The following is a 13365-nucleotide window of genomic DNA, read 5'->3' on the forward strand; positions in this document are numbered from 1 at the left end:
GAAATATCGTGGATGAATCGAAAAGTAAGTCTAGAAAAAATTAATCAATATTGTAATGTAATATATATATCTTTAACAAATTGTGCAATTTGTTACGAGAATTTATATTATGCTAATTTTGTATTTGATGGGCTTAGAAGTTTGTAACGGATCAAAACCTCTTTCCTGGAAGATTATATGTTGGAAAGTATCGATCAGCTATTGTATATCTATTAGTTGCATAAACTTTTGAAGTTGAAGCGGTAATCAATCAGAGAATTAATTTCCAATCGATGCATACAAAATTTATTGTTAAAGTATTTTCCTTATTTTTTCCTGGCTTCGAACTTTTATGTCCTTTGTACAATATATAATATTTTTTTTTTGTAAAATTAAATAACAATCATTCGACATTTTTCTCGAATCAATTTTATTTATACTCTTCTCGAAATTTACAAAAGTCTGCAATTGGTATTTTCCTCTAAGATCATCGATACCAGGCCACGAATACTTGGAAGCCGATTACGAATGTGCCCCAGGATTCTATATGGTGAGCACAACGAACAGATTGTTATGCAAAAATCGTCAATGGATGGGACAACTGCCAAAGTGCAAGATCAAAGCGAATTTTCAAGGTGCGTGCATCGACGCTTCCTGCGATCACGTTTGTAAAGAAGTCGATGGCAGACCGGTGTGTTCCTGTTACAAAGGTTTCCGGTTGGAGGATGATAAATGTATGGGTAAGTTTGCACACAATTTCGTACATTGATATTTTGCTTCCAATATTATCCAAATAATAAAACAAACAACCCTTAATTGGCAAAGATTAATTTAGATGTTGTTCGAAATTTCATCTCAGTATCTATTACTCGATGAAACATTCGAAATCGATCCAATTTTCAACAAATATATTTGAGAATATTTGAAATTTTCATAATACAATATTATTAAATAATCACTTTTAATGGAAATTATACCTATTTGATATGTTCTCATAAATTTGATAGTATTTGTCACGTTTATTAAAGCAAACGTGCGTGAAATATTTAAATATATAAATTAGAGATTACCACGTGATAAATTATTTCGAAACGTTAATCCTTTATTCCGTTAGATAGATATTAAAATGAACGCAGAAAATTTAAATACAAAATTATTGCTTGCACAAATATGGATGAAGTATTGAAATTATTATTTCGATTTAAATATATTTCATACGTTATTTTGTCTTATATTTTGTTTTTACAATTTTTAGTTTTTTAACGATTACAAGACCATTCAAAATTTAATAAAATTATAAAATTATCATTCGTCGCGAGTATAAACGAATATAAGAAATATGAATAGTAAAACGATATCGTTTTTTCCCGGTTGACGAGACGTCAAGACGATGAAAAAGAAATTTCTCAAGATGAAATATCGATACTCGTTGAAATATTGACAGGTCCCGCGTTCTGCGAGGGACAAGTCCTTCCTGTCCATATTAAAACATCAACGATTTCGTTTCAGAGATCCTTTCCTTCTCTTTCTTATCCCAACTGTGAAACGTATCGTCGTTTTATCTCTCATAAAACTGGGGGACAGTTATAAAATTTCATTTCGTTCGTGCATTTCGAAATTAAAAGGAAGCCGGAAATTGAGACCAGTTCCTCCATTTCCATCCACTCGTAATATCCCTTACGTTTTATCGTGAGACAGATTTTAATTTTAGAGAAGATTCATAAGTTGTTTCTGAATATTGAGTTAGTCAGGAATATCTCTATATATTATATATTATTTTACAAAGAAATTTATTTTACGCGAAAATTTTGAATTAAACAAAGTAGAGACGTAATGGATTACGATATTTTTTTTGTAGAACATTTCCAAGTTGAATTCAAAGTGAAAATCTTCCCATATATTTTTATAGTTTGAATAATTTGAGAATTGGAATATTTTATAATTTAAAATTTTATTCTTTTTCGTGTTATTAAAAAATTATATTTAAAGATATTGAAAAGAATCACTTTCTTAAAATAATATCTCAATTAAAATCATCAAATTGAAATATCAATGAAAAAAAATCAAATCACCAAGTCAAAATTTATTTTTATTAATATATCAAACTCTTTTCTAGTTTTGTTAGATGTGTCAGAGATGATTAAGTTGCAAAAAGTAAAGAATTTGTAATAATTAAAATAAAGTTTTCTTTGTCGAAATTTGTTTAAATAAAGATAATTCAGGATATTCGTGATAATTGAATGCAAATGAGATTAAAGGATCGGAGAACGGTGGAATAAAAAAACACACAAATTCAATAAAACTTCATTAATCTAAGTTGAATGAGAAAGTGGTTTAAATCAAGCGAAAATTCGTATTAACGGTCCTTGGAAAAATTAGCTTCCAGGGGAGAGAATGTCGTTAATCTAGACGAATCGTAAAGACAGGTAATCCAAATTAGTTAAAAGTCTGGTTTAACCGACTCTGGTAAAACAAAGTTCCACTCTATTCCAGGAAGGGGATAAAAAAAATTAAAAGGATAGGTTTGACCCGAATAAATTGGCGGGACAAGAAATGAAACGAGTCGAACTTTCGAGTAATTAAGTTTTTTTTTCTTTTTTTTTTTTTTTTTTGAAAACGAGGTTCTCTCTATTTACATATCTCTCATTAATGTTTTCCCCATTCCACGATTTCTCATTATCTCTTCTCGAATATCGCTGATGTCATTCCTCACACAACGCAATTTTCATCAATTTTTTAAGAAGAAATTTGAATACAATTTTTTCAAATTTGTGTAAAATTTAAATGAATTTTTTTTCTTTTTTTTTTTTTTTTTTAATTTATTGTCCATAAAAACGATCGTTATTTTTGAATACGTAAAAAATTTTTTCCAAACCAATCAGACATTCTTTTCGAAAGTAAAATGGTATAAATTTATAAAACATCGTGTTTCCAATTTACATAGGAGATATCTTATCAGAGATAATATATTCTTTTGTAAAATTTAAATTTAGCTATTCGATGTATTAAAATCATAATTAAATAGTCTCGTTGGTTATTGTATTAGTATAAGAAGATGCTCTATACATTAAGAAATTACATGATGAAAACATTACGAAGGGATCATCGCGATAAATTGAGATCAAAAGCGTAGCGCCGCGTGAAATTAGCCAAATTCCAGGCATTACACGTACTCGTTAAAATTCAGATGTGAACGAATGCAAGGATAACAAGGGAGGTTGCGAACATAAATGTGTGAACACCCCGGGATCCTTTCGTTGTGAGTGCCCAAAGGGGATGAAACTAGACGAGGACAGGTTCACATGCAAGGGTGAGTTATTTGCAGAACATATATATATATATATACACACGGTATAAACCTATTATTCCCTCCTTCCCTCCCCTCTCCTTCGCTCTTCGAAAAAGCAACAAGTGTAAATCGCGAAAAAGCCTGTACACCGTAATATCGATATGATTATTGGTGGAATTTCAATCTTGCTTCGAAATGCTTAATTAAATATTCTAAAATATTTCATTCTGTTTTTTAATATTATTTTTTATCTTAATTATTTATCATTTTTCCATCGAATAAATTTATTTTGAATTATTTCTCGTTTATTTCAATTTATTTTTGAAATTTATGTAATTACACGGATGGATATTTTAACGAATATTGTGCAATGATTATCTGGTAAATTAAAAGAATTTGATGGAAGAGGTAATGTGAGGAATTATATTGGAAAAAAGAAATGTATTTATACGTATGCAATGGTGAAAAAAGATTAAAAAGATTAGATTGATGAAAGTGAAAGATTAAATTATCTTTTTTGATACATGATTACATTATGAATGATTGGTATTAGAAGTAGAAAAAGATCTAAATTGATGTTAAATTTCACGTAGAGAAAATCATAGCAGAAACATTAAAGGAAATATTAATATTGTATCCCATACTAGTAACACAGAAGAAACCATCACTTACAAAAAGGAAATCAATATATTTAATCTAGTTAATCAAATTAACCAAACATCTCCCTCCAGAATGTAAATAATATAACGAGTACTCACTTTTTTCCCATCGCTTTGAATTATCCAACTTAACCAATCTTAACCAAGAATGAATCTATCTGTTATCTTGGAATTCGAATTCGATTATTCACCTTTAGAAAAATATAAAATTACTTCTCATTATCTCATAGATATCAATGAATGTCTGTTGAACAACGGGCACGGGCCTTGTCAGGATACGTGTCGGAACACTATAGGCGGCTACGAATGTTCCTGCGACAGTCTACAGGACACCGTGCTGTCAGCCGACAACCACACGTGTCAGACAGCGGGTCCCTGTAGCGTCAACAACGCGGGATGCTCCCACACCTGTCTCTCCACCATGGGACGAGTATTTTGTCTCTGTCCCGATGGTTTCATCCTGGAGGACGACTGGAAAACCTGTCAAGGTAATAGAATTTGCTTACCGTTCTTTCTTTATCTTCCCATGTTTTTTTTTTTTTTTGCCCCTCCATGGAAGAGGAATCGTGGAAAATATTGGATCACTTCTGGGCGCTTTTTGAGCGATGAGAGAGAGAGAAAGAGAGATTTTGTAGGATTTAGTATAATTTGGAACTTGGTGTGTTGCGTAATACAGTGAATTTAAATTTTTAAGAGGTTTAGTCTATTGAGATATATGAGTTTAGTTAATGCGTATTAAAGTACTTATGTTTTAATATTGAAAATTACAGTGATGGTTTATAATTTCATCTGCCATGAGTAGCTTATTGAAATGAAGGATTTCATAATGAAAGAATAATGTACATTTTAAAAATGGATTTAATATATTGTTTTATTTTAATTTCCATTACACAATGATAGGATAAGCTTAATAAGCTTCTTACACATTGACAAACTAATTAATTAATTGATATATACAGTTAATTAATAACAGTAGTTCTTTACTTTTGGAATAAAATTGTTACTCTTTATTTTCTAATTTATTAAAAAATAGTTATCTAGATAATTTTTTTTCTGAATAGATTTTTTATTTTTGCCTGAAGTAGATATTTTAAAAAAGATAGAGATAGAATTTTGGCACAATAATAACATGAATTAAATCATATAAAGATAAAATATAGATTTTATTTTTTTTTTTGTATATTTCAATGTGGAGGTTCAAAAATGGTGGTTCCAAACGTTTGGAAAATTGAATTGAAAGAATATCATTCTGTTCTAAGCAGAATATCTTTTTTTAGCCTCAGAGAAATCGAAACCGTGTCTAATATATATGTATAATGGGTTTGTGAATATAAGAATATTCCATTCTTTTATTTTTTTCAATTGTATTTTTTTTGCCAATACACAAAGGTTTGAATCTTTTATGAGTACGTCATCGTTAATGATATACGAGCAACTAATGGATGCTTTCTGTTAATTAATAACTCGTTCTGAAAATGCTTCTTTCCTTCGCAGCCATTCATTCGAATGCCCCATCAATCATTTATTCCATCTAATTGAAGTTCTATATTTAATAATATCTACTTGCATCTATTTATTGAAATATTAAAAACTTTGCAATCTCTATTTTTATAAATTCATAAACAGATATAGAATTAATATCCGTGAATACAATTGCATAAAATATAAATTAAAATAAGAGTTTTACCATCAATAAACGTTCCTTATTATTCTTTCCAATAATTTGGAAGTGAAAATATCAGTATCGAGTGAAACTCTATTTAGTCAGAAGACCAAAAATTTTCTTTTCGTTATCACCCCAAAAAAACAAAAATTCAAACGTTTCGCAATCATGAATAATTAAACAATTATACAAAAACTTCGAGAAACCTCTTATTTTATATTCTTTTAGCAAAAATATACGCACTCCCCGATATTTTTCATCGACTAATTAATTCAAACAAAAATTAAAAAAATGAATAAATATTCCCCCGATATACCCATTTTCCATATTCCATTTAGATACGATATTATTCCTCAAAATTTTGAATAACGATATCGAAAATCAAATCTTGGAATTAAATCCTTTCGAAACGATAAGAAGGAAAAAGGAGAGAAAGAAAGAAAATGCGATGCATCTCTTTTCCAGACGTGGACGAGTGCGCCCAACCCGATTTGCAAACGGAGATGTGTCGGTACGGTTGTATCAACACACCAGGATCTTATCGATGCGCCGAGCCAATGGAGTTGAAGGATCAACCGATACTGGACAGCTTGTCCATCACGTGCCTGCCGGGCTACGAGGCCACCCCCGATGGAACTTGTATCGGTAAGTGGTTTAATCCGTACGGGTGATTTAACAGCAAGTTGGATTTGCCCCGGTTAAGCCCCGCGGCGGACACTTTTCACTTTGCGAACATCCACTCCTCCCTGTAATACATTGTACCTCGGTTGCTTCGCGATTCCTGCGATTTCGACGTCCAATCTCCCTTCCGAACGATTGATTTCGAATAGGGGGGTCGATTAGCAAATTGGACTCATCTTGACGATGCAAAGATCGGTTAAGAAGATCTTTTTCGTGTACGATTAGTGAAATGTATCGAGGGATACATTCATTTTTTATTTCGAATGTTTGGAGAATTATGAATGAAATTGAATAAAAAAGAAACGAATTATAAAGAAACAAATGAACGATTGAACTGTAAAATTTTTGTAAAAATGTATCTTCTTTAATCTTTAGGGACAACGAAAAAGATTAAAGAAGCTTTGTTTCGCAGAGAGTTTAATCAGTCAATGTTTAAAATAGAATTCGGAATTATGAATCCGTGTATCATCATGGTGTTTTCGAAACAAGGAAAGCTGGGTTCGTAACCGATGATATTCTTCGGTAACCGGGATAATTGTGTTTGTCGTTCATTTCGCGGTGGAAAATTTTAGTGGGAGCAACTGATGGGTGGTACGATAACAATTCCATAGGGAGATGAGCGTCCTAACGAGATTCCGCCGCCTGGTCCTAGTCGTGCCCCATAATACCGTTCTAGACGATCCCAGTACGTAATCGAATTAACCTGCACATGGATCCACTTGGTAGGCTAGTGGGTTCTACTAGATGGTAATATCGGGGTCGAGATTCTGGATCATCAACTGTCGGAAAACTGTCCGATTTAATGGAAACTGGTTCGAAACGTTTCTAGATTCGAGAAAGATTTTTTTTCCATTTACTCGTACGAATTATATTGTTAAATTGATTTAATTCGATTTGATAAAAATACGATAGTATCTAACCATATCATCTTCCATTTATCGAATTATATTAAATTATATTTCGATGTAAAAATATTATATCTTAGATTTGGATATCGTTTTTCAATTTTAAAGGAAATTTTTTGATTTTGCTTTAACTTTCAATTAGAATACTGCTCTAAAAGGTTAGTTTTCTTGATATTTGTTTTTGAAAATTTAAAAAGTTTTATAATGATAATAGTTAATCAAAAGAGTATGAATATTAGTTAAATCGTTTATTTTTTTTTTATCTATTTTGTTGGTAATTGAACGTAGCTGGTCATTATTTTAGTGCAAAAGAAATTCTTTTTTCGAAATTACTTGCTATTTTATTACTGTTTCCCCTTATTTCACGAATGTATTTATTATACTATTTACGAATTTTTTAATTCGTAACATTCTTTCAATATCTTGGCAGAAATGTTAAAAAGCCAAACAATCGAGTGTTGCAAAATTCAGTTTACTCTTCTCGAATTTTTTTTCCATTTCGTTTCTGTTTTCTATTTAATCTAAATTCTTTCTTCAATATTCCACGAGAATCGTAGAAGATCAAGGAACCATTCGCATCGCGAAATTCTATTTTCCTTCTCCGGATTCCTTTCCTAATTCATTGTTTTCTATTCAAAAAAAAAAAGAATTCTTTCAATATTCCATAGGAATAGGTGAAAGAAATTCGATTTTCTTTCTTTGAACCCTTTTTCAACTCCTCCCTATTTTCTATTCAAAACGAATTCTTTCGGTATTTCAGAAAATTTGAAGAGAAGTAAATAAGAGTCATGAAATTCGATTTCCTCTCTTCGAATCTCCTTTTTTCTAATTTATCTTGTATTTATTAAAACAAAAATCCTTTCAAAAATTAATAAATAGATAGAAATCTATAAGCCTGATGAAATTTCGTTTCTTTCTTTTCTCAAATATCTTCTCCAACCATTCGAACCAAATTTTGTCAAGTATTTTTCGAAGAAAACCGAGTAAAGTACCAAGAAATACCAAATGTATACCATTTTCCTTCTTTTCTAATTCATCGCTATATTCCACGCGAAAAGAACACTTTCAACATTTCTCAAGAGCGAGAGAAAAAAAAAAAGAAAAAGCAAGCTTTGCGAAAATTCTCCTTCCTTTCTCTCTTCGAATCTCGTTCCTAATTTGTCGCCGTTTTATAGTTTCCATTGAGAACGGGTTCTTTTCGTGGCTCGGTGGTAACAGCCGTCGAGAGAAGTGGAATGATTTAAGGGTTCTAAAGGCGTCTCTACGTCCCTGATTACAAGGTGACAGCTCTCTCGAATTTCCCCCAGGGGATATAAAAGAAGAAGATAAATGCGAGCCGGGATGAATTAATGGAATTATGCCCGGCTCATTATGTAATGCGCGGAGGGGTTGTTTCCGGGTGGATTGACTGCTGGAAATTAAAAAATTCGGGGTAACGATATATCGGGAAGTTTAATCGAGTTTGGGTGAAACTAAGTTGTAAATGTAATTGGCTACGATTAATTTTTTTAATTATTGTGATAAAACGATGATTTTTATATTATTGGAGAAATTATATATTTGATCAAGTTTCTGTCCTAACGTTTCTAAATTTATTAATATTGTTAAGAAATTTCTCTAATAATTGTACGTTTTAATTTTTCAGAAATAATACGGGGATGTTAAAAGAAAGATATTTTAGAATTTACATTATATCGATATAATTTTAAAAATAAAGAAATGATTGTATGATAATACGAAAAAGAAATTTTATATCAGAAAAATATTCATACAAGAGAATTAAAATAAATGGAATTTATGAATGTAAGATTTGACGTTTGAAAATAATGAAACCCACAATTTAATCCATTTAAATAATGGGCGAAACTTTATCGCTTAAAAATTCATCGCTACATTCGTGGAAAGTCGAAAAATTATGGGTTTTAAAGCTTTAACAGTCTCAAACAATAAGAAACTCAGTCGCTCGACTTTTGGCAGCAATTTTGGTTTATTATCCAAGAACTTCCGTCGAAAGAGATTAATTTGAAGAATTTGTTTCGCGAAGTAAGTAAAGTAAGGAAAAAGAATGATGAGCAACGAGGCGAAAGGAGGTCTCTTTTTCTGTTCGATCTAGAATTTCTGCCAGAGGATATCGCAAAAGTATTTTAAAAATCCGATTGCAAGAAATTTTGAATTAGTTTCGAGGTTTTTTATCGCGAGCTTTCTTCTTATCGCAGGGAACAGTTGGTTCATTTTTTGGTAGCCTTCGTTTTTCGATGGAACAAAGAGATTATACTTGAGGAAAGTTAACGTTTTTTCGATCCTACGCTAGAGAGAGGAAGTTTCGTATGTTTCTTCTTTGGTTTACTGCGAATTCGTTTCGCATTACGTCTGCTTTTTCACTTGTAATGTTCGAACGAGTGATTGCACTACTGTGGATTTCCTTCTTTTCCTTAGAAGGAATTTTGCAAAACGATGAATTTCTTATTTGTTAAAATACAATTTGATTGCTCTATTTTGGAATTTATTCGATGATTATACTCTATGAATTATGGGAATTTTAACAATACATTTCAAGATAGGATATCATTAGAATATTATCAATTGTAAGGAAATACAATGTTTTGGTAATCTTGTTGGAAATCTAATTTGACCTGTTAAATATCGAGAAATAAGAATTATGTGCAACATTATATATTGAGAAATATAAATAAAATAATTTATTGTTATACAAACAAAAAATATATTAGAATTATAAAGAGCTCATTATACAATTTTAAAAAAAGAAATTTTCCTAAGAGAAATATAATTTATTATAATATACTATAAATACTGTTTTGAATTTTTTCAAATTTGATAAATGGAAGAGGAAACAATTATGAAAAGGATTAAACAAATATTTAATAATTTATACGAATAAGACATTAATAAAACAATTAATGTTACAATTATTAATAGGTTAATATTATGTCTAAAATTAGGAAATGTCTGGTAATTTAGCAAAAGACTATAACCATTGTAAATATTATAATTACATAATTGTTAAGACCTGTAGTAATTCAAAGTGGACATAATTAACACGACGGAGGAAATTCATGAACAAACGTGACCTTTTGCACATTTAATTTCGAGAAAGATTCAATTAAGAATAATTTAATGAGTATACCTTAAGTTTCATTATAATTTCATTGCATTATTAGAAATATTCATTGTTAGTTAAAAGAATATAATATTCCAAAAATCTTTTTTATTTAAAACAATATGATTATCTCTCAAATTGTTCATTTTAAAATTCCGTTTTATCATATTCTGGAAAGGATTGCTATTAAAAAGAGGGGGGATACAAATCATAGCACGCAAATCGTTGATTGTGAGCTCGTAATTTTTGAAAAGTTTCTTCGAGTGTATTATTCATATTTCATCCGGCGAACTTGTAACAAGCTCGCCTTAACTTTTCTCGATCTTGCAAAGTTTTTTACGCTGGCCTCGTTTCGAACCGAAGATGCGAAGAAAACAGTTATTTTGCTGCTCTTCGTATTTTCATTACGCCTTGGCTAAATACTCCGAACATCGGGAAATTCATTAACTATCTCCTCGGGATTTCCATTGTTATCGTATTTTCTTCCTTCTTCTTTTTCCCTTCCCCCCGATTTCCGTTATCGTCCATCTGGACTTGACGTAGATCCTGGCCAAGTTTCCACCGGAAGTCGTTATAAGTTTAGAAAATTGTTACAACAACAAGTAGCGTTCCGTAAAAATTTCTCTGCGCAAGTACCCTTTTCACTTTTGTGGAGCACAGTGTTCGTTTTTGTAAGTGTCTCATTACCGGTTAACTTTGTGCACTTTTCACAAGAGTTTGTTTTTTCTTACATGTGTGTATGTGTGTGAGTATCTTTTTTGTCTCTCATTTTAAATTGTAACAATGAACATGAAGAACAGCAATGTATATGCAAATGTTTTTGTACATAATTATTCATTTTTTATATTGGAATATACAATATTAATTTTTATTTTCCTGTATTAAATTGTGTTGAATCACACGAATGAATTGTATGATCGAGCTGATCGAACGTATCAAAATATATCTATAATTAATTTTGCTAACTAACCGAAATATTTGTCATTTATGAACACGATGAATTGTACATTTACCATGCAATGACAAATGTATTTTATATTTGTTGAAGCAGCAACTTATAAATAGTGATATAATCAGCACTCTGCGATCAAACGAGGCAGTATTCGTTGTGCATATTGCAAATTATTATATTGCAGAATTATTTATAATAAACTGAGATATTAGAGTAGAAAATGTTAATATAAAAGAAAAATACGAGAAAATTTCAATAATCTACTTTAAATTATAATTATAATTAAAATTTATTTTCTCAATAATGAAATAATTTAAACGTAATACATTATACGAATATCACTTGTTTTATTGTTGGAGATTATTTTAATAAGTTTATAATAAATATCTCGTTATTGTGTTGTGCATATTCCTTTTATTAACAGTTTATGTAATATGTTTCCAATTAATATAATTAACAAAAATAAGAAGAAGGATCGGAGTCAGAGAAAGAATAAATACGTTTTACAAAGTGAAAGACAAAAAGTATTTCAAGAATAAAATGTCGCGTCTATATTTATGAAACAATTTCAGACACTGATCTATTTAAAAATTGTTATTTTTATGCACTGGTATCATCGTGTAAATGACACATTCCGGTTTAAATTTAGATCATAGTTATAATCATTATTACATGATAGTGATAAATAGTTATTTGTCAATGTCGAAACCACGTATGCCAAATCAAAGAGCTTGATAGTGCTTATTATAATATTTCTACGCTTAGAATTGGTGCAAAATATCAAAGAGTTTCAAAAAAATGTGAGAATATAATGCAAGTAACTTTAATATTATTAATAATGAAATTTTTACAAGAAAGTGAACATTAGATATTACAAAGAACTTATAAATTTTGTTATCTAATTAGTTTTTCCATCAAATATTTTTTTCTAACTTCCATAAATAAGCAAAAGTCTCTAATAGTTTCAAGAGAAATCATAGAAATAATTGACAATGTATAGAAATCAAATGTAGAGTGAAATATTTACATAAGTAGTTTCAAGATATTTTTAAACAGTGTGATCAATGGAATTATGTAATAGCAGTTGCAGCTTTATAATAGATTTTCTTCAGGCACCTGCTGTACTATAACTGTTGGATCGATGTCAACCATATGTGAACACGAGGCTTTTATGAAATAGTATAAAAAGCTGTCTAACTCGACTGAGAGTTCTCAGATTTGCCTCGAAACAATGAATAATACATAACGCGAAAAGTTCAACAAATCGTTGACTTGTAAACTTGCTTTGTTTCTTACCTTTTAGATTCTTTTTATGGATGAAGATTATGGTTTACCACTTGAAATTTGCATTTTGATACACTTGCTTATTTCTCCGTTTTTCTCCGAAAGAAATGAATGAATCGAGAATAATTTTTTTTTAAACAAAAATAATCATTTATTTTAATTTACAGTCGAAGAAGTATTTTCGTCCGTTAATTATTATTTCTTTTTCCTTAAAAATATTCTCCTCATCCTTTCGCAAAATCACGGAGTCCCTTTATCCAATTTTTTCATTATCATCCCTCGGTTTACTTTTCAAAACTCCAATATTATCCAACTTCAATCATTTATCCACATTAATTCCTCTATCAATCTCCCCGCACATTTATCATATCACTTTAAAAATCCTCCCCGGATAAAAATTTCAAAATTGTTCCCTAAATCTTCGAATTCCCTTTCCAACAAAATAAATCCAAAATAAATCCACCCTTTACATTCCCTCCACGTTGAAGAACGACGACGACGAAGAATGCGCGCGTAGCCAGCGATTCACAAAGGAAATCCCCCCGGCGGCGAAAAATCAAGCGGGCATTGTATCGATTCGCGAGAGGAAAGGGGACACGTTTCGAGCATTTTGTCGACCCGCGTCATTATCGCGCGCGGACGTCGTGCGTCGTCGTATCGCGAGGCACGGTGTCGTGAAAGCGGCGGAAGTCGAGAGCACTCTTGGCGGTCATTGAAAGCGCTCGAGGCAATCGCAATCCGGCCGACCCTTGTACGTCTATTTCGGTCAATTTAACGCCATCGGGTGGACAATTGACCGGGTCGGTGTGGCTGGCTTCGAACGAAAGAACGCAGA

The 13365-nt window shown here is 30.9% G+C and overlaps 1 protein-coding gene across 7 annotated transcripts in view; it reads left to right on the forward strand.

Moving 5' to 3' along the window:
- Window positions 1-13365, forward strand: part of LOC725964 — a 64602-nt gene that overhangs the window by 33282 nt on the left and 17955 nt on the right. For 5 of the 7 annotated variants that reach the window (XR_003304916.1, XM_006561302.3, XM_006561297.3 and 2 more), the window contains exons 5-8: window positions 466-719; window positions 3167-3289; window positions 4158-4415; window positions 6056-6235. Coding sequence is in view for 6 of the 7 variants with exons in the window: in XM_006561302.3 (XP_006561365.2) it covers window positions 466-719; window positions 3167-3289; window positions 4158-4415; window positions 6056-6235 (815 nt within the window). In the remaining variant the exon portion in view is untranslated. The remainder of the gene's footprint in view (window positions 1-465; window positions 720-3166; window positions 3290-4157; window positions 4416-6055; window positions 6236-13365) is intronic. The other 2 variants (XM_016912650.2, XM_026441423.1) reach the window with 1 other exon arrangement.

This window comes from Apis mellifera, linkage group LG6 (genome assembly GCF_003254395.2).
Source record: "Apis mellifera strain DH4 linkage group LG6, Amel_HAv3.1, whole genome shotgun sequence".
NCBI lineage: Eukaryota > Metazoa > Arthropoda > Insecta > Hymenoptera > Apidae > Apis > Apis mellifera.